Genomic DNA, 23,254 nt, shown 5'->3' with positions numbered 1-23,254 from the left:
ATTATCAAACTACCTTAAACATGTGTCAGCTCAGTTTCTCTCAAATACTAATGAACAAACTAATGACAGCTTCAATATCTCCCCGTCTGCAAGATCCTAGATGTGTGTCAATGTTGTGTGTGTTTGTGGTGTGATCGTGTGCATTCATGCATTCCTGGTAGCGTTTCCTTCCGTATATGAAGCCTTTCTGCGCATGCATGTGCACTACAGGCAGTTTGTGCACATACACATTAGGGAAAGAAAACAAAACCAATTAGTTTGTACCACTCAAACACATCAGCGAAGCTCCTGGGGCTCTTTGGGCCAATCAAAGACAACAATACTCTGATGCAGGCGAGACCCCGTAGAGAGCTGTAATCTGAGTCGCAGATCATTGACTTGACGGCATGAGACAGCAGAGTTTGCCTGGATCTGTATCTCTGACCTCCTAAGAGGGGTCAGGGCAGGGTTAAATGTCGCACTCTGCCAGGTGACTATGTTTCTCATTTCCCAAATTTACTTTAGTTTTCTGTCATTACATGGATCTTTTTTCTTCTCTCCCTTTTGTCCCCATCTCCTCTGTCTATACCTTGTTCACCCATTTCATGCCATCCATCCCTTCTCCTCTCCCTCTCCTTGCTCGTTTTCCCCCCTCAGAGCTTTTTGTTCCCTTCTTTTCATCCTGTAAGCTGATTGCAAGTGAACATGGAAGTTATGCCCGGCCCTGCACTGCCCAGCCAGCCTGATAATAAAGGGCTGAGTGTGAGAGAGAGACAGTCCTTCTGCCTTATCCCCCACTAGACAGGCCAACAGGAGACACAGCCAAATCAGAATAATGAGAGGCACACTGGCATGGACCGACTGGAATGACACACATACTGGCGCGTGATCACACCCACATACATGCGCGCGTGCACACACACACACACACACACACACACACACACACACACACACACACACACACGCACACGCACGCACGCATGCACACGCACACACACGCAGTTATGGCCTTTCAACAGTCTGCCTATTTGTTTGTTTGTCTGTCTGTGTTTATGTCTGCCCATTCATCTGTATTTCCCTGTTCTGGCATGATGATCTCAACTTGAGAATCTCACTTCTCGCTCAGTCCTTTTGTCTAAATCCTCGCTGATAGGAATGTTCGTTGCAGAAATAGCCTGCTCCCTGCCAATCTGCTAGTTTCCCCCATTCTTGAAATCCCACAGCTGTGAATTCCTCTCGCTTGTGGGTTACTAACATGCCTGGATTATATTCTGAAGACTAATGATCTGCCCTAATCAGCAGTGAAAAGCTGTAATGATGTCTGTGTGTTTGCGTCTCTGTGTTTCTGTAAAAATGTTTGGTGTGTGTGCGTGCATGTCTGGGTTCTGCATCTGATTAGATTATAGCAGAGGTTTACAGACAAGACAGAGAACTGGCAGCAACCAGCTTCATTCAACCTGATACACACACTATAAATTCACTTTAATCTTTAGGTCTCTGAGCAGTGCATTTATTTGCAAGTTTAGTCCATGTTTAGTTTCTCCCCTAAAGGACAAACAACCCAAAATAGAGTATCTACTAATTTTCTTGCTCAGTGAATTGAAAAATATCAATATGTCCTGCAACACAAGGCATTAATTTCTGCTGGTGATGGACATGAAAAGCTGCCTTTTTTTTAATTTCTCTCAGATGGAATACACTAGAATGTTTTATTAATGTACTTTTTAATATTGTTGTTCATATTCCTACCAGCTGCTTTCCTATGAGCATATAATTCCATTTATAAATACACTGTAACCTAATTAACATGATTAATTTTGTACCATCAGATTGCATTAGTCAGTATCTTGTTCTTCTTTGAAACACATCACCAGCTCACCAAATATATCGCATAGAGTCTTGCATGATTAAGTAATTACACACGCTGGTGGGTCTCAGCGAGCATGTGTAATTACATAATCATGCAAGACTCTATGAGATATTTCCCAATGAATGGCTGTTGTATTGCATCCATCATTTACATAAACATCTGCATGTGAACATATCTCTTTATTTCTCCGCATCCTCCGCCTAAGGTTCAAGTTGTGGAAGAAAAGTGGGTTGGGGCGGGCTTGTCATCACTCCCTGGCTGTGCTACAGTGTGGAGCCGTGCAGAACTGCCACTCTGAGCCAAAAATACATCTGGCAAGAGAGGACAAGGGAAGGAAGAAGGAAAGATGGAGATGCGAGGAAAGGGAAAGAGAGAACAAGTCAGAGAGGGGATAGATGCAGAGACGGAGTGGAGAGTGTAGTGTTGCGTAGTGTACTGTACTGTGCTCTCCTTTCCCCTCTTCTCGGCATCATCCGGAGCATGAACATTTCTTTAATCACAGCAGAGAAAGCAGAGCGGAGGCGAGTGGAGGACACGTGTCACACTGCTCCGTCTGCTCGCATCACAAACCCCCCCCCCCCTTTTTTTTCGACATTGCCACGCCACACAGCTCCATGTCTCCAGCTCTCCACATATCACCAATCCTTATCCCCCTTTCTCTAACTCTGTTCACCGTATCCCTCTGCTGCTCTTTTTTCCCTTCCTTACCTTTGTTCTCTTTCCCCACCCCTTCACCCTGCTCTGTCTCCATCATTCTTTTGCTTGTCTGTGTCACTGTGTCATTTGTTTCTTTCCCTTCATTGCGCCTCCCTCCCTCCCTCTCTCTCTCCCTCCCTCCCCCTTTCCTCTTCTTGCTCTGGATGGATAGAGACTTTTTGTTTACTACAGGGAGTGCTGTTCCTGCCTTATTGACCAACCAACAGGAAGGAATCTCAGCCAGAGATGAGCCTGGGATGCTTGTTTTTCTGACTGCCAGCCATGTCAGCCTGTCAGTGTTTGTGTGTTTGTGTGTGTGTGTGTGTGTGTGTGTGTGTGTGTGTGTGTGTGTGTGTGTGTGTGTGTGTGTGTGTTTGTGTGTGTGTGTGTGTGTGTGTGTGTTTCACACATGGGTTGTTGTCATCACAGACAGAGGGGCTGTTGTGACATGTCACCCAGCTTTGTCACACTGGAGGACAAAACTGTCTCATTAGGTCCACACTTACCAAATATGGGTTCAATTGTTTTGTTTTAATTGGTGGTGAAAGTACAGTGAATTGCACAACTTATGACATACACCTCTGTTATTTATCAGCTGATAGCGTTGTTTTCATATCAATCGTGCAACAAGTTTGCAAGAAGAAGCTGCTGTCTGTAGCTTCTAAAATGAATGATTTTCACTCTTGGATCAGGTACTGTGACCGTAGAACTGTCACCAATGTGTTCTCTTAGCCTTTTATTTTTCTCTCTCTGACATGTTTGTTTTTTTCCTCCCACAGCAATTGAACCACCCCAATGTGATAAAGTACCATGCGTCTTTTATTGAGGACAATGAGCTGAACATAGTCCTGGAGCTAGCGGATGCAGGGGACCTCTCGCGTATGATCAAGGTAAGGAGCTCTCCACAACAGCAGACCCACCAGCTAACACACTCTTGCCCAGACTGCTGGAAGTGTAGTTGATTTGTCTGTGTGGTCATGAAATACTGAAAATAACACTCAACCATAGGAACCTTAAAAAAGTATTTCACCACTGGAAATATTGTCTTTTCATGAAACTTGGCTGTCTTTGCAGTAGAAAGACGCAAATAGTTTTGAAATTGGTGCCACACAAAAGAAAAAACAGAGGAAAAGGGCGGTGGCATTCAGTTTTCTCAAGAGGTAGAAAAACCTAAAACTACCAAAATACACAGCACTACACTGGACCAATAAATGCTCCTGCTGGTGGTTGACGTAATACGAACTTGAACGTTTGACACATTTGTGGCTGGCTGCTAACATTTGAGGTGAGAAATAGGCAATACACAGTAACAGAATATTGATATTAATGCAAACGTGTTGTCCGGCATAGTTTTGCAGGGAAGGGAGCACAGAGATCTAGGCACTGGTTAGATAGAGGGAAGTAAATCACAGTTCATATACACATACTATCCACACTGTTATGATACAAAGCTGGTTGAAAATCATTGAAGACTAGCTTTAAGGACACAGACTCAACCATCTTGGTTTATTATATTCCTTTTCCACCAAACAAGTGTAGGTTTTTTTAAATGCGGGAAAACCTTCTAAGGGTAGCCGATAGACGGCTCTCCCATTGTTAGTAGACGTGCCGTGCACATGGCCCTGCAGCAGACAAGCATGACTTTCTGTTGTTTTTTTGTTACTTGTGTGTCATGTTGAAGACATGGATGATAAATGGTCTGTTAAACAGGTCAGTAAAAAGAAGAAAGCAGTACTGTGAGCAGTGAAAATGTTTTAGTGGTTACTTCTTTTTTCATATCTCTTTCGTATACAGTCTCTCTCTCATACTTGGTGCAGACAAAATTTTGAATGATGTTTGAATGCTATGGGAACAGACACAAAGGGTATTTTATGGCGGCGTGTCATTACATTGCATTAGCAAAGGTACTCAAATTAGCAAGTCCATCTGGGTGTTGTATTTCACAGCTGATCGAAGCTGATCAGAGTTGGAGCCGATCACTTTCCATGTATACTGCAGAATCATCTGTCCAGGGAGTGAATAAGAAAGCCAGATGTTAGCAGGTGTTTTTTTTGTGCAGTGGGAAAGGGGCTTTAGATAAATCAAAAATCCAGTGTCTTCCAGTCATTTGATAGTGGGGAATTCTGGTTTATCTAAAGTCTGACAAAATAATCAGTCCAACCAGACCAACACCATATCGTAGCTTTAGTGTCAAGAGGAATACTAGTATGAAAGCAACACACTGCTGACGTGGCCTGAAGGAATGGTGGCAGGAGGTCTGAGGTCTGTGGTTGTTACGGGATTTTGACTACCTGGACACTGAGTCAATCTGAATCATTCATTCCATACTGAAACCAAAAACCATCTAATATCAGGCCTCCTGCAACCCCCTTTAATCCCAGCTGTCTGTATAGACTGAGAAAGGGAAGTTGTAAAGAATCAAGCAATGATTAATGGTCATAAAGTTGCAGCTTGTGTTGAATGTAGGGGGTATGTGAACAAATACTGAACATATCTGGCTTCAATCTTACGTTCTCCCTCATATCTTTTAAAATCTTGAGGTGAGAGACTGGCCACATAAGCTGTCATTAGTGGTAATATTTGAGTGAAGGACTTGGGGAAACTTGAGGTTTTAATTGTTTCTTTTCCTAATGTATATTGTTATTTTTGCCTCAATGCTGTCCAGATGTCATTCAAACAAAGTCTGCCCAGCTTTTTATCTCCCTTAGAAAAGAGATGTTATAATTTTCTAACCAGTAAAATCAACAGAGTCCAAATAAAAGTGAATGTATAGTAGAATTAATATGAGGCTTTGAGCCCATGGATGTGTTAAGTTGACCATGTCTTAGACCTAGATCAACAAGGTTTTTTTTTGTGGGGAGGGGGGTGTTTTCGTTGAAATTGGAGCAGAAGGAACAGGGCTGTTCAAAAGTGGAAGTGATTACATCCCAGGCTCACCCTGTTATTCGTCTTTGAGTTAGACCAAACCCCCAGTTATTATAAAAACCTGCCAGGATAGCAAATTAGTGGTGTGCATGTAAAAAGCCTGGTCTTCTCCCATGCATAAATGATGCCGCAGCGTTGTATCGGCACAGCTCGACAAGCTGTTTGGAGTCATACTCAGCAGCTCCACATCCGCACAGTTCAACACAGCAAATTAGGAGAGGCGAGGATTAGCGGTACAAGAGAGTGAACATGGCAGGCTCAGCACAGACACTTACACCGGTGATATATATCCAGTACACTCACACACTGAATACATACATATGGTGTACTGTGTAAGCAAATAATGTGCACACAACCATCGCTCAATGTTCACAGATGCACTTTACAAAGACGCATCCTGGCATCCTGAAGAGGTAAGATAACAAATTGCTGAGCATCACTGCTATCTTAGCCAAGCTACCGAGGATGCTGGGAGCATTCAGACTGTGTCATCTCCTTATGGTTGCTGACAACACGCAGTCATAAACACAAGTACATGCCTCTCCTCCTCACCATTTGTCTCCTTCACAGTTGTAAATGATTTGTTTTTCTAATGTAACAGTGGCAGTCCAGAGGTGCGTGCCATGGATTAGCCCCCCTCTCCTTGGGCTGTAATGTGAAGTAAACACATTCGAACAGTGTGCCATATGTAAAACAGAACCCCCCCGATGCATGAATTTAACATTTTTTATTCTTTTTGATTCCTCGTCCTCCACGCTGCTCTCTCCTCCTTTTTCCTCTCCCTCCCTCATTCTCTATTACTCTCTTTCTGACCATCTCAGAATTCAAATGAAATCAAATGGTCCTTGATTTGCATGCACTTACAGAATATTGCATGTGCAGTGTTTGCTGTTAAAGGCATGGAGAGGAGGGTGGTGGTGGTGTTGGTGGGCGTCTATGTGCTCCCCCATTGACATCAAACAGTCCTCTGATATGGAAATGGGAGGGCAAGGGAAGAATGGCTTCTCACTAAGGCTTTGTTTGGATGTAGGCCAAGGTCTATCCCTCCCTCTCTCCATCTATCTTCCTCCATCCCTCTCTTCCTCTCATACCTTCCTTCATTTTCTGTATCTCTTACCATCACCCGCAACCTTTCCTTTACATTCTTCCATTATTCCTCTATTTGCTGTCTCCCCGTGCATCTCCCTCTCTGTCTATTTATTTTCTCACACTGTGTCTTTCTTGCTGTCTCTCACATTGTTTACTTCAGCTGAGGACCAGTAATTCTAACAGTCCTTTCCTCTGTCCTCTTTGACCCGTGACCACACTAAAGACTACAGGACATTTCATTTATATAGTAGAATACAGATGGGACGATATTCGATTTTATTGCGAATCATGACAAAAAAGCGCTTCAATAAGTAAATCATGGTTAATGTCTATAATCCATAATAAATGTGAATATCCTGTACAGTAGCACCCAGATAGGCATCTGGGAAACCAACAATAAAAGAAACTTTGTAATAACAGGCGAAATACACACCAACATTAAAAAGAAAAAAGAAATGTTCATTAAGCATCTGCATATTTCATATTGAAAAATGTGATGCCATCTCAAAATGTTAAAAAGTTTGACTTTTTTGAGATTTTTTACTTAAAAAGGATTTGTCCTGTCTGTGGCACACAAAAAAATATTATTATTATTAAAAATAATATTTGCTTTATTTCACAAAATAAATTTGTTTCAAAACAAAATGTCAGGTAAAGTGATTCCAGTAAGTTTTTATGGCCATTTTAAGAGCTTTTAAGGGTATTTTGAGCATGTTTCGATGATAATCAGAATTATATTGTGGCTGTCATGTTTGCAGCATATGTGATCATTGTTTTGCAGTTTTACATCTGATGCACCAGTAGCTCAGACAGGCAGTTCTGTCTGATTATAAGCAGATTCTGTTACAGTTTGCAAAATGCACATACATTAGCTCAAAATATGACCGTTAACTTAAGAGAAAAATCCATAAATACAACTTATATTGTCATTAGGGATGTATCTTCTGTAATGTGAATAATGTTATTAGGTCTGATATATCTAGTTATTTTGTTGTTGAAGCTCTTGTAATATGTTGATTGTACTTTTGGACTTGGTATACATTTTTCTAGATAAGTCTCCTCTACATGCTTATATTGTTACTGTAATGAACAGGACTCTCGTCCGAGCTGGCTTAAGTCCAGGCTTGCCTTTCTTGTAAACAGAGCCATGAGGACGCCCCATAAAGTCTTTGCTGGCTGCCAGACTTTTTATATCTTTTCAGTCTTACCCACTGCTGTTTAAGGAAAAGTTACTGTCGTCACTTGTTGATTATTGTCACTGTCGATCAATACGCCATTATGCCTTGAGTTGGAGCTCTGTCATCATTGTGGCTTCTCTTGGTACAGACCCCACTCTTAATGATCTAGAATGGCTCACTCAGCCCTCCAAAATGAATAAATAAACCAAAAACAACTGGAGTCACTGTGCCACTGAAAGCCTTACCTAACAACAGAGCTGTGTGCCAGATGGGAGAGTTTTGGAAGGTACCACAAATTTCTTCTCTGTGTTCCTGAGAATGCATGTGCTTTCCATTGAAGGCCAAAGAGAAAATGAGACGAAGCTTGGTTAGGCGAGGGAAGGACTGAGAGGAGAGCGGTCTGGGTTGCATTAGCAGTGGAGTCAGAGCCGGGGACTGAAGCTGGGAATGGATGCTGTACAAACACACACAGACATAAACACTGCTGCCATCTCAAAACTGTACTCCATGCCACACCATACCATTTTGTTCACTCCTATTAAAATTCTTTTTTTCCAGGTATACTAATGTTACTTTGGATTTCTGATTTGGTGTTTGTGTATTTGCTTTTACTTTACAGCACTTTAAGAAGCAGAGAAGGCTTATCCCAGAAAGAACGGTGTGGAAGTACTTTGTCCAGCTCTGCAGCGCGCTCGAACACATGCACTCCCGGAGAGTCATGCACAGAGGTAGTGCCGACACACACACACACACACACACACACACACACACACACACACACACACACACACTACACAAATGCTACACATACAATAATACAATTATAATGAAAAAATAGGCTGATTTCATCTTTGTATTAATAAGTACATCTGGACAACTTCGTGCTTATTAATAGAGCCATCATGATTGTTTTGAAAAAGTACAAACTAGTTGAAGAGATTTGCACAAATGCTGCTACTGCTCCATTGTTTCTCACCTCTTCTTAATGTTATGACATACTTACAAGAAAAAGTGTCACATAAGACCTGTAGTTACTTTTATGGCTGTTACCTTTTCAAAGAGGATGAAGTTTGAGAAAACCACAGAGAGATATGATTCATTATGTGAATAATGTCACAGATTATATTACTGATCACCAACTCTTGACATTAGCCCTTGAAAACACATTTTATTCACATTTAAAATACTTTACTTATCTAGCTTGCGTTTGTTTCATTTTATTTATTTCATAAAGATGTGAAAATGTACTTGCAGAGACTTTAAATACTACTTCAAAAAGCTGGCCGCCACTACAGTTATCAACCTTGAGCCCATTTTTTTCAGATTTTATGTTACTGATACAGAGTGGCACACTGTGTCTCACCGACGCGTATGATACATGTGTTGTGATGTTTTAGACACTCCGGACGAGGTATGCAGTGACACTCTTTCAACAAAGGGAGCAATTAAAGTCCTGCAATTCATATGTGACTGCTTTCATTGTCTAGACATTTGGCCTTAAAGCCACAGTAACAATAACTGTTTTCCATATTTGCTGAAACTGTCAGCACTTAATGAGATGGATAATCTATGAAAAAAAAAATTCTGCCTGCCCGATTGCTTTGTAGTACTACTAATAACCTTACCGCATTGAAATGAAAACAACCAATAAGAGCTATGGATACATTGACAATCATGGCTTATGAACTGCAGAAAAACTCTCAAACTAGGCAGTGCTGATCATATATTAATCAAGATTTTGTGACTGCATTACCTATTTCTTGCCTAAAATGATTTCAGAAACATATTTTAGTGTACTGTTTGGCTATATAATGAGAAAATTGGTCTGGCCGGTGGACGGCGCTTGGTACTCTGTTTAACTGTTTCTAACATTACAAACTTTCTCATTTTACAGCTATACAGTACACTAAAATATGTTTCTAGAAAACATTTTAGGTGAGAAATAGGCAATGCAGTAATAGAACCATGATTCATGTTTAATCAGGGCTGCCTAGTTTGACAGTTTGACTACAGTTCATGAGCTGTGATTGATATGATTGGAAGCTGCGTTAGAAACTCCTCCTCTCTGACTAGTTGTTTTGGGTCCTCCATGGTAGATTCTAGTGAGTGCCATTTGAAGCAGTAGACAGAGGAAGGAAAATATCATCTCATGTACATCTTTCAAAATAGTGAGAGTTTTAGCAAATGTAACACAAAGTTATTTTCATAAAAGTTACCAATCATAGCTTTAGGAAAATACCTCAAATAAAACGAGATGTGGTCCTAAATGTACCAAAGACAGGGAGAGATACAAAAACTGCATTAGCATACAACACTTGCAAAACTTTGACAAAAAAATGAAGGTGTTATTTGCTGTGATGGATTTTCCGTCTCAGACAAGTTTTCAGTCTATGCAAGTAAATTTTTAATAGCATACTAAACTGAGCTGAAACCAATGGATGTCTGAAAGGTGGGACGAAGTTGCTGTATCCTTCAGCTCTCCTGTACATTTTCTAGTTAACAGAATAAACATGCAATACTCCGATCCACTTAATTTCTTAAAATAAAAGTGGATAAAACAGAAAATGAAGTCAGCGAATTTTCTTTAGTGTGATTAAACTTGTTGCTTATGACAGAGGGCCTCAGTGTAGGTGTTAAACAACACATAGACCAGAGAACACAGTGTTTATGGGCCCACATGCTTTCAGTAAGGCCCAGTTAAAATAAGTCCTATATACATACGCACACACACACACACACACACACACACACACACACACACACACACACACACACACACACACACACACACACACACACACACACACACACACACACACTCACTCACTCACTCATCTGCAGGTGGCGTACTTCCGTTGGGCTGACTCTGATTAGGGCACAGGGACATCAATGAACCTTGAGCTCTGGGCTTTAATGACCACTTAACAGAGACGGCCTATTCAAAAGCCGCTTACATTTATATTAGAGCAGTAAATTTCAAAGACTGATGCGGGTCACATTAACATCTATTTAGAAAAAGCAATAGAAAACGGTTTCCTAATGCCCATATTAACTGAAATGAATATTTTAAATTATACACTTAATACATTTAATACACTTTTCCGAACAAAGACCGAAAACAAAACTTTACCAAGTGTATCTCCGTCACAGTCAACGTGTATTTTATTTTTTTATGATCAAATCTTCATGGCATTGTTGCCACTCAGTTTTTCTGTCAGTAATGTAATATAGGGGAATTAAACAGTTGTTTTTATTTGTGTATGAAACTAATCTCTCTCCTCTCCACTCCAGATATCAAGCCAGCCAATGTATTCATCACAGCTACAGGAGTAGTGAAACTAGGGGACTTGGGATTGGGACGATTCTTCAGCTCCAAAACAACTGCCGCTCACTCACTAGGTAATTTGCCACAGCCTATACATACTGTAGATATAAACACTTAAACACTCGCTGTTCAGTGAACACACAAATGCACACACAGACACTTAGACACAGTGCTCCCTAGTAATCACTCAATGTTGGATGTGTTTCATTAGGCATTTTGAGCCTAGAGCCATGTATCATGTAGTCATGTAGCCTGGCCACGTCTGTGCCCCACCCCTTCATAGGCCACTTAGCCACTTCCTGTTGCCTTGACCTTTAAACCTAAGACAGATGAAGACTTGGCAGAGGCCTTCGACACACAGCTCTGATTGTGACTGTGTGTTGTAAAACAATGCAGTGAAGTTTACAGTCAGCATCACTGTTGGTATTGAGGGTTGTGTTTGTCTCCTGTAGGAAAAAAAATCATATAACACTATTTTTTTGTTAACTGAAGTGAGAATTGAAGCCCTTACTTATGCCGCAATAATTTAGACTTTTTTTTTTAAGTAATAACAGAAAAAGGAAGTGTAAACCTGAGACTGTTGAAACTGACAAACAGATGGTACTACATGTTTAAATGCATTCTTTTACACACGGGGGTGTTTAATGACTGCAGGCTTTTGACTGTAAATCTTTAAGAGCTGAGCCTGTAACCTCAAGAAGAGTGTGAAACGACATTTAAGAGATTATTGATTTCCAAAGGAATAGACATCTGTACCTCTTACTTACCACACCTTTAGCTTGCCTCACTTAACAGGAAACATGGGGTTTAACACAAACACACACACAGACACATACACACACATCGGCCTCAGTTCAAAGGTGTCCTAGTGTTTAAAACACAAGTGTACCTATTAACAATTTGTTAACATCCTATCCCTACCAGCTTTTTAGCATCACAGTGCATAATGCTGCAAAATCAAGACAGAGACAGGGCATAACAGGAAAGTTATGAACTGAAAATATTTGAAATTAATTGATAAAACCCTTTCCTGAAATAATCAAATTACGATATAAAAATATTACGTTATCTCCTTTGTGTAGGAACGGTTTGACAATCAGATGGTGCAGTGTTTTACTGTTGTAACAGTAAATTAATACATTGTTTAAGCCACAATTTAAACCACTGACATATCTTGAGAAATGAAGATGAGCCTTAAAGATTGTCTTAATAACAGCACTAGTGAATGATGCCACCACAAACAAAATTTTCTTTATTTTTGCATTCTCTTTAATCACTGACTATCCTCTAACAAAAAAAATTCTTGACCTAAGATAAACAAAAACGACAAAAATCATCCAGTTTCTTGCCAGAATCATGTAATGGCCACTGGTTAATGAAAGTAACCTTCTGACACTTCCAACAAGTCATTCCTCAAATTTTTGCTCGGTTAAACCTCTTTTGGGGACCGCACAATGACAGAAGCCAGCAGTAGTTGCTTGTTGTATGCTTGTAAATTTGGATTTCTTATTAAATGGCTGTTCTCTACAATAAACAATAAAAACTACACAAACAGGTTCACATTTACATACAGTACCTTTTTGTACATATTTAGTTAATTTCAGGTTCAGATTCAGGTTACTTTATTTGTACCTGTGGGTAGATCTGGTTCGCAGTAGAAAGTACAAGGCATCCACTGACACAGTTTAAGACACCACAGACAACATACAGGATAAAACATGATAAAAGATAAAATGATTAAAGTGCCCCAGTGCTAATTAAAATGCTAAATATGAATAAATATATATTAATAACAATAAAAACACTTAAGTACATAAACAAACCCTAAAAACCTTGAATAAATAAATCAGAAATACAGGCTCCAAAATGATCTGGTGCAATTTGAGTGGGCTTTACTTCTTTTGTCCTGGTATTTTGTTTAGTGATGAGCGTTTCCTCAGTTTTTGGTTTTAATGAGTACTATGCTTTATTTAATCACAAAGTGCTTGTGTGTGTGTGTATGTGTGTTGAAGTGGGGTGGGGGGTGGTGACTTAAGTTTTATTGTATAAAGCACTTTGTGTTACAGTTTGTGCTATACAAATAAAGTCTGATTGATTTATTGGCTAATTTTGATAGTAATGTACATATGCCATTGGAAATCCAGTATTACACTGCAAAACATGACACGGATCGTTGCAGTGTAGAGGGTTATACTGATTTCAATTTGGCCTCTTGAGGTTCGTAAACATGCTATCAAACATCCACTCTGTAATTTCAGTTGCTTCATAGATTAGAAAACAGAGAAAAATTAGCTCCATAGACAAATATAAACACTGTCATTCACACCAACTCACTTCCCCATGTCAAACTGTTATTGCCACATCCAGCATGCTATTCTCAGCCCCTGTACAGCAGCGGCCCAGCCGTTTGAGAAAGTGTGAATCACATGATCAGCTCAGCAGTAGCCTCATCAGCCAAGCAGCCTGCGGTGCCAGCAGAGTCGAGTGAAAGCGTCTTGTGATTGCTCATTAAATGTTGAGTCCATAGCACCCTCTTTAGGCTGACAGAGGACAAGCAGCCCCACAAGCTCAGGGGTCAACTGGAACACTGCTATCAATGATCTGGAGCAATCAAGACTGCTTCGTTAATCCCAGAAAACAAAATCACAGTGTCATATTTCATCTAGTGCAGAGTCAATGTAGAAATGTGTAACATTAACACGTTTGATTTATAACAGTTTCATTGGCCCTGAGATCATAACATTTGATCACCACAAATAAGCACGTAGTGTTACACTTTACATGTGCTTGTGTGACCACAGTACTTTGTATCCTTTTAGGAATATTTTGAGGATGTATTCAATAGATATTCTTGTTCTGTTGAAGCAGATGATGTCCCTATGTTAGTGTGACCTGTCAACATAAGGGACTCAGAGTGCATCATCCCCCCACCCTCTGTCCTCAGCTTTCCCCTTGACATTTTTGGGGTTTGTTTCAAATAGCAGATCTCCTTTCTGTCTTTTTCTCTGTCACATATATCCCTCTCTCCTCCTGCTGTTTCTCAGTCTTCCTTGTCCTCGCTTCTCCTTCCCTCTGTCCCTCCCTTTGGTGCTTCGACTTTTAGTCAAAGAGAGAGAGAGAGAGAGACGGTTAGGGTGGCGACGGTTAGAGAGGCGACGGTTAGGGTGAACAGGAGAGAGAGAAGGTGTGAGAAAACTAGAGTTGCAGAATGGGAGACAGTGCAGAGAGTGAGAGAGAGTGAAGAGAGAGCGAGAGAGAGGAGAAAGCAATATGTCACAAAAAGAAAGAAGCATGAGAAACAGAAGAACGAGTGACAAAGAAGCAGAAAAAGAAAGGTACAATGTGCCGGGTGCAAGAGAAGGGAATGTGACAGAGTGACACCAAAAAAAAAGAGGAAAAAAAAGGAAGCAGAGAGAAAGTTAGAGGGAGCAGGAGAAAGAGGGGAGAATATGACAATGTGACAAAGGAAAAGAAAAGCAAGAGTGAGAGAGAGGGCTAGAAGGAAAGAATGTGAGGAAGAGGATTGTGCGCGTGTGTGTGTGTGCATGCGTGCCATCGCGTGCCAGCGTGGGTCTGTAATGAGCCCAGCCACCCAGCTGAACAGTAGAGCAGGGTGGTGGAGATGAGATGGAGGTCCAGGCATACAGCCTGTCAGCTCTCAGGCTTTCAACTCAGCTGCTCAACAGCCTGCAGTGTCACACACACACACACACACACATACACATACACATTTTTTGTGTCTCTTACACACTCTTGCGCACACTGAGAGATACTCAGACTCTTTGTCTCAAATACAGATGTATGTATGCACAGAGATGCATGTGCATATCCATACGGGCTTGAATACACGCACAGATGATTGTGCACACTCACTAGGATTTGCAGGATACGCACACTTCCACAGATTCAGTGACACATACATGTCCGCACTGTGGGACATAAAAGTCAAATACACAAGCATAGAAAAGACACACTCTTCAGTGCTGAGGATGGGTATGTAGGGTTATGAAAAGAGTTTGATTACATAGAAAAAACAAAACAAAACAAAAACTGTAGTACAAGAAAAAAACTGATGCAATCATTGGAGAAATAAGAGACTAGCCAATTGGCAGTAATAAGTAGTATAATATACCTGCAATTAACACCCGTAATGAGTAAGGTGTTAACGATGAGTACTGGGGGAAACATGGAGAGGAGGAGGGAGAACAAGATGGAAGCAGAAAGACTAAAGGGATGCTGGTGTTGAAATTATTATGATTATTTCAAAATGTATATAAAGGCTTAGTTATCTTTAAAAGGTGAGCAAGGAAGTTGTGAAACAGTGAGGGGGAGGGGGAGAGCCGAATGGGGGCTCAGCAGGACATATAAAAAATTAAAACATAATGGGGATATAAGGGAATTCAGAGGGTGCATAGACTATAAGATGAAGTCCTTTCTGGTTCTGCCTAGAACTTTACATCTTATTTATCAGAACATGAGAGAGCAGAGGTTTCCAAACTCTTGCCCTGGGTCTGAGAGAGAAATGCAATCACAGCCTTTGAGATTCCAGCAGAATCGTGCTTGCTGCTCAAAAGACAGAAACTGGCAATAGAGCACAGATTAGAGGTTTACACCATGAATGGAAACTCCCTTTAAGTGTGAGAGCTTCATTGTAAATTGTTGATGGGGAAATTGCAGCAAGTGTATGTAATTAAATTAATAAATGGATTTAAAAGAACACTGGTTTTAATTCATTTAACAGAACGTTCGGCAGAGGGTTAGAAGTGCGGGGTTCTTTATACTGGATGGTATCTCACCTCCTATACAACAACAATTACCCTGTTTCACACAGTGTTGTCACGGCCATTCACAATAATGGAAATCAATCCCAACATGACTTTCAATTTATTTGCATGAATAAGTAATGTGCCCTTGATTTAGCATGCTGAAGGAGGCTGAGCCCAGCTCTGCCGCCTTTTTTATGCCACTATTAGCATAAGAGAGGCTGATTCTTTTTAATCAACTAATAATGAATGTTAGGGGAGCTTGTTCAGACCGCACCATGAGACCTCACAGCTCACACACACAGGCACACACACCAACCACACTACCAACCTGATGACCAATTAAAACAGCAATCCCCTGTTTATTCTTCCACTTGCTCTCTCTTGCTTCGTCCCTGCCTGTGCTGATTATTTTTGGAATGACAGGTAGCACTTCATTATTCAAAACCGCACATTTAGGATAAAAGCATGTTTTCTCAACCCAATTAGATCTGCACCAAAATTAAAAGTGCTAGCTTTTATTTCAGCTCCCACAGACTTCAAATCTAATAACCCCTTCTGTAATAGTTTTATTAATTGCAATCACATTAGTTGAGTTTTTCTCCAACCTGTTAATGTGCAGAACAGCTCTGGAGGGTTTGTGTGTGCGTGAATGTGTAAATGCTGTGGGTGAATGTGTAGTTAAGATTTTTTCCTACTATTTTCCTGTTAGCTGACTTTTCTCCTGAGTTCTTTCCACTTGAGAGCCGTTCTCACCTACCCAGCTCACTTCAGCTGTTTGTGTGTTGTAAACTCAACAACTACTAGTTGCCTGCTGTAAAAAACTCTTCCTCATAGCTCTATCTGCCTGTTTCCCAGAACCCCAGAACACAAACCCAAGATTGGGTTTTGTCTTGTATACAAGACAACCCCCCCCTCAACGAAATAAATGATTAACTTAGCTTAGATGTTTTTAACTCATCCTAGCTCAGTTTAGTTTAGCTCTGTTCAGTACAGTTTATTTAAGTTAGTTTAGTTAAGTGTAGCTTAGCTTAGTTTAGTTTAACTTAGTTTAGTTCAGTTAAGTTTAGTTCACTTTAATTTAGTTTAGTTCACTTTAGTGTAGTTTAGTTTTAGTTTTAGTTTTGTTTTTTGAGGTTGTTTTGGTGGTGGTTGGTGGGGGGGCTCAGTTTTATTACAAACTAAGTCTTAAATCTAACTTCCCTCGCTGAGCTATGAGAAAGGCCTCCTAGTGTGTCCTTTCAGCCTGTTGTGTCAAGTCCTATTTAATTACACTAATTACTCCACCAGCTAATTTCGTAAATGTGTACACCCTCAGTTCTAGAGAAAGGGAGCGAAATGAGCTGGTGTCATATTTGATTGGACTGAAAACAACTCTTCCATGGCGTAGTGCTGGACACCACAGGCTGAGAGTGAACATGTTTCTAACAAGGAGAAAAGAGTCATTAACAGTGAGAAAATAAAATGATGCAATGTAAGTTCATCTGTCTCATATTGTAATCACAACTGGAATTCAGTGAAAGTCACAGTTGAAATATAAGAAACTTAATTAGTAATCTAAGCCAAATATTTTGGTGTAACAAATCAGTTTTCAGGTTAATAATCCAAATGAATGCCTGCAAGAATGCAAGATGTTGATTATTTTTGACATGTAAAGCACAAACTCTACAGTGTAGCCTACACACATTTTTATATGCATTGATGCTACTGATGGTTGTTGTACACCAATTCGGCAGAGCCTCTCCATATTTCAGTCAGCCTTCATTTACATATTTGCTTGAGAGGATGTGGAACGAGCAGAGTCTGAGAGCTGCTCAGCACAGGTTAGAGGGCTGCTAAAGTTTCCATCCTTAAACCATATGTGATTAATATAAAACCTCTGCTGGATTTGCTTGATAGACTTTTACATGGGGAAATCGCAGCAAACAGAAAGCAAATGAAAAAAGCAGCCAGACTCGACTAAGAAAGCAGCAAATCTCAGGAGCTTCCTGCAGCGTGTTCTTGATGTGATGTTGAGCTGTGGTTCGTCTTTGTGTCCAGTTGGGTGAAGGTCTGATTCTCTGGAGCTCTGCCAGTCGCCATGGCAGTTTGGGATTCTTGAATTTCCAAAGCAGAACCAGAAACGGGCCAACTTTTAAGGCTCCACCGCCGCTCCCTGGGCGGACTCTCTGACTACTGTTTCAGATCATTACCGAGCCCCAGTAATCAGAACTGATTTATGTATATTTTGTGTGTGCGCGAGCATGTCTGCTGTACATATGTATGCAGCTTTGTGGTACTTTTGCAATTGCATGCACTGTATCAGTGTGCGTGATAATATCTAACCTTATTAAATATCATCTTACTTCAGCTGACATAGAATTAACAGAGACAATGTACTTTAAAGTCTCCCTCTAGTTTCTTTTTTTCTAAAACATGGTGAGTACTCCAACCTCTGAATGTGTCAAAGTGTGAGAAAACACCCCCATTCCTCACCTGTATTCCTGTACTGTGTGAGGTGTGTCAGTGATGTTGATGAAGTGGGGGAAGCATGGGTTTGCATTGCAAAATGTTAACACTCACTCTCTCTCTCTCTCTCTCTCTCTCTCTCTTCGTCCTGTTCTCCCTCTCTACCTCTGTCTCTTTCTGTCCTTTTCCTGTGCTCCCTCCTTCCTGCTCCTCTGTCGCTCTCCCTCCTCCTCTCTCGCTCTCTCTGTGTTCCAGTGGGTACTCCTTACTACATGTCACCGGAGAGGATACATGAAAACGGATACAACTTCAAATCTGACATCTGGTCGCTAGGATGCCTGCTCTACGAGGTAAACTATGGGAAAGTGTGCACACACTGTCACCCTGCAGACAACTGTAGGAGTGACATGACAACACATTGACTCAGACACCCGTAAACAAACAAACCATCCTCAATATAATAGAGTACTGTAAGGACATATACACCTGCGCTTCCTCACTGTTTTTATATTCACCTCCACTACAAGTCATAATGTACAAAACAAAGAATACAAACACTTTTGCAGTAATAATTAGCAGTGTAACATAACATGTATTTGTATCAAAATGTTTGGTATGAGGCTTTTGCTTACAAACCAAACATTACTTTGAACTATCCTAGAACATTTGCAAAATAAAATATACAGCTTAAATTGTGTTTAGAGCTGTCTGCCTCTCCCATCCCCAAACCTAAACACTACTTCAGGGAGACATGCTAGTAGTAGCGCTAGTAATGCTATTCCCAGATCAGAAAAAGGTGATCCTCGCATAGCCAACAGGTCTGGCGTTCGGAGCCACTTCTTTCTACATGACAGTAGGTTGAATCAGTGGGAACATGTCATCTCATTTACGCTGACTTCACCCCGGTGTGTCAGTGGAATTCGATGAAAACAAGGAGTAACACAAGCTACAAGCTAACGTTATTCCCCTAGCATTTAGGCAGCCATTCCCAACAACTGATTCTGACAGGGCAAAATAAATAATCCCGGTGACTGGGAAGGTTACATCTATGGCTGCGGATATGAGACCCCACTCTGTGGAGGAAAACACAGGCTTTTCGAACCATGAATACACTAATATAATAGATATAAATACTATGTTGCATTTCTTTACTCTTTATAATTCCTGTTTCTTTATTTCTTTCCCTGTGGTTTGACTGTTCTGAGGCCTTAAGACTCTTTGAGTTAAAGGCCTTCAGCTTGGGAACCTGCTAAATGTTGAAAAGCAGGCGAGTGAAGGGAACTGACATGGCCATGTGTTTTAGATAAGGCTACCCAGTGACACTGACTAGTTTGATTAGTCAGGAGCAAAACACCACGGGGCTCTGCTGTAGACCACACTGAGTGGAAGCGAGCCTGGGAGGAGCACACAGCGGAGGGAACAAAGAGGAGCGAGAGTGAGGAGCAGAACAATGATAGATGTGGATGATAGCAGTCAATCTGATGTTTCACCTTGCCAGCCTTCACATGCACTGAGCGCACATGTGCGCACGCACACACACAGGCACACACACACACACACACACATTTTTAGAGACACACTGTTGGCCAAGGAAACCCCCCCCCCCCCCTCTCTCCTGACTCCCCTGAGTTGCTGATCACTTGGGCTGCATTTCAACGCACCAGTGACTACACCTTCTCTACAGCGCCTCAGGCACAGAGAGGTGGAGAACGCGCAAGGAAGAAGTTTGAGCTCAGCTTGCAGGTCATGGTTACTCAGAGACCACAGTCCTTCATGCTAATTAGTTCCCCACAATGCAGTGCAGCAATGCTGGGCTGTAGTTGGCTGAAAGCGGTGGATGCTGTAGGTCACATTCTGTTTTTCGTACTCTTTATATGTGTGGTGTTTGTATGTTGTTTTTCATGAAATATGCAATGCTTACTGTTAACAAAAAACAGATTGCTGTAGTTTATATTAATCTTGTTGCATAGTTTCTGCAGGTATGATGATTGTGTAACCACACCAGCACAATTTTGCTTAATTAAGCTGATTTTGATGCAGTTAATTTTGTTAGTGTGAGATTGGTTTAGGTGATTTTGTAGGTTAAGTTAAAACAATGTGATATCAGTTGCCACACAGCTGGACACGACATGTTTAGTTATTTTCAAGATTTTTTGGGGAGCATTTTTACTTTTATTTTGACAGCAACAACAAAAGGGGAGAAGAAATGCAAGGAAAGAGAGAAGTGTAAAAGCAGAACCCACCAGATGCCCCAGATGTTTTAAAATGTTTATACACTCTGCTTTAGCATCACACTTGAGAGTTGAATATTTTAAACCCTCAAAAAATCATCAAACATTTGGCTTGATTTAATTATATTTGAAAATACTGTCTTTTCAATATTTTGTTAGGAAACTGTTAATTTCTAAATTGTCATAGTACTGCAAACTAGGGTTGCAAAATGTTGCCTGTACCAAATTTGGGATGTCAATGGTAAACTGTTAATCAATGTCGGCCTGTCGAAAGCAAAATTAACCAAAACTGACATCTCTATACCAAACAATACCAAATGATTTTTTTCCTCAAAGTTCCCAGAAACATATCCTCTGACAGCATTGAAGAGCCTCTAAAATATATAAAGATATAAAGAGGCCTACACATCTGAAACACATTGAATATAACTGAATAATGCTTTGCTTTGCCTGCTTCATTTTTCAGTGTTGCAACAGTGCTCTTCTTCAAACTCAGCCTTGTCATAGATGGAGAATCATAGATAGATAGATAAAGAGAGAGCGAAAGAGAGAGAGAGAGATAGAGAGATAGAGAGATAGACAGATAGATAGAGAGTCATACAAAGTGCCCCAGGATGTTGTTCTGTAGGCCAAACCCGAAAGTTAATGTTGCCCTGGTTCCCTCAACAAAAAGCCAATGCGATTTTTCCATTGGATTTTGGATCATTGCGGATAAATAAGCTCTGTGGTAAAAGAACATTTATGATGCTTACTTGTTATGTTCAGCAAGATAATCTTCATAAAGAACACCGCTTTCAGGATTTTTGACGCCTAAATGCAGTCGCTAGGTGTAAAAAGTTATTGCTAGGCTATAACGAAACTACGCCATGGCTGTGTCGCCACCGTTACGAGACTGTAAAGCTTTGTTTGGCACAGTTCGGCTTGATGACATTCTGTAGTCTCATTTAGCCCCCTGTCAGCAGCCGCCTTTTTTAAGACACATAAAGGCCTCAGAGTTCATGACTGGAGTATTTACTGATGTATTTTATGTTGTAGCACAAAACATGAAATCCTCTTCAGCTTGTGTTGACCACAGGCCTTTTTTTCAGGCTTCTAACCAAAAATCCATTTAAAAAAACCCATTGACTTTAAGATGAGGGAAATGGAGGTGCTGAAATTCTGACAGATTTCCGGGTTTATGAATGATTATGGTTATAATCTGATTGGAGGCTGCACATTATTCATATTTTAGAATCAGATCTTCATTTGATTGGTTATATTTCACATGGTGGATCAAATTCTTAATGACCAATTAATCAATCGTGATTAATTATCACTCCTCATACAACATACTACATGTGCAACCTGAGCCACAATTTCAGATGGAAGCACAGTCCATTGATCTTTTATGACTTTGACCCGTAGGACAACTGCTAGGGGTCACAGTCTGGACTAAACAGAGAGAAAGAAAGATGGAGACCGGAGATGAGGAGAGGGAAGGAGAGAGCCAGAGAGCAAAAGTGGAGAAAGAAATAGAGGGAGACTTGTTGCTCCCTCAGGAGGTCAGGAGGCAGGGAATACAGATGTGAGGTGAAAAAGTTTAGGAATCTATATAGGAGCAATATAGGAAGCTAGAGAAGTGGAAGGGGAGAGGCAGTAGAACTCTAAAGAGAGATTGAAAAGAAAGAGGAGATGGAAGAGCAGAGGCGGAGATGTGGAAGGGGAAAATAACAAATAGTGAGAGCGGGGTTATAGATTGCTGGAGAGAAGAGAGAGATTGGCTCATTCAGAGAGAAAGTACAGTAGGTACAAGAGCAGAGACAGAGCTCCAGCCATCAGGTCAAGGTGAGCCTTGCATAGAGCCTGTGGAGATAAAGATTTTACAACCTTATTGTTACCAGAGCGGTGCTCACCACGCCATGCATATTCTCTTTGAAGAGCAGACCCTTGCTTTCCACTCTTCTTGGAAAGAGGGCTCCATACTGCATTCAGTGTCAAGAAACTAATCTCTTTCTCACCAAAACTCTCTCCTCCATCCCGCTTTGCTCTATTCTACTCCCCTCTGCTATGTTCCCCTCCGTATGCCTCCCCTGTTCCTCACTTAACCTTCAGGCATAAGGAATTCACATAGATGTCCACGCCTGATCCCTTTGGTACTCATTGATTTCACTCTGAACATACAGTAGGGGCTGAGGATTGTATGTTTTTGTGTATTTGTCCCAGGGAGTTTTGGTTGCTTATGTGTGAAACAGCTCCATTTGAGAGAGCCTGCATTTTTCATTCTCGCGCCTGGGGGTTGGGTTAAGGTCCGAAGGGTCCGTCCGTCGATACCTGGTCATTGTATCTGCGTCCATCTTCATCTCCCATTCTGTTTGATCCCGTTCTCTTCGTGTCCAACCTCATTATATCACCTGACCCTGCCCTGTGCCCCCTCACCCAAACCTCCTACACCGTGGTAAACAGGGATGCTGCAGCCGGAGCAGTCGTCTCCCAGGGTGACCAGGAAGGTTAGGAGGGGATCTGGTCGCACGCCAGTCAATGAGATGTGGTCTCTTAGTGCTCTCAGCTCCTGCTCTCACTCAGAACCATCTCATATTCCCATTTTCACCCCATTTCTCTGCGTGTTCTGTGTGAAATATATGCATTTTACACACACACTATAGGTCTCCAGCTTTATGGATGTTTTGTGGTTGCTGTGGTTTATAAAGGTTAGCAGGGAGGAGAATATCTTGGAAAAGCTTTACTGGAATGTGTCTCCTTCCTGTAGG

The 23,254-nt window shown here is 41.1% G+C and overlaps 1 protein-coding gene across 1 annotated transcript in view; it reads left to right on the top strand.

Moving 5' to 3' along the window:
* The window catches only part of nek7 (NIMA-related kinase 7), a 70,359-nt gene that overhangs the window by 33,402 nt on the left and 13,703 nt on the right, over positions 1 to 23,254 (top strand). The window contains exons 5-8 of the mRNA XM_042515112.2: positions 3,328 to 3,438; positions 8,360 to 8,468; positions 11,032 to 11,139; positions 18,532 to 18,626. Of these exons, the coding sequence (XP_042371046.1) occupies positions 3,328 to 3,438; positions 8,360 to 8,468; positions 11,032 to 11,139; positions 18,532 to 18,626 (423 nt within the window). The remainder of the gene's footprint in view (positions 1 to 3,327; positions 3,439 to 8,359; positions 8,469 to 11,031; positions 11,140 to 18,531; positions 18,627 to 23,254) is intronic.

This window comes from Plectropomus leopardus, chromosome 5, assembly GCF_026936395.1.
Source record: "Plectropomus leopardus strain MGB_pleo_1.0 chromosome 5, ASM2693639v1, whole genome shotgun sequence".
Taxonomy (NCBI): Eukaryota; Metazoa; Chordata; class Actinopteri; order Perciformes; family Serranidae; genus Plectropomus; species Plectropomus leopardus.
The sequence above is the reverse complement of the archived record's forward strand: the minus strand, read 5'-3'. Positions and strand labels throughout refer to the sequence as shown.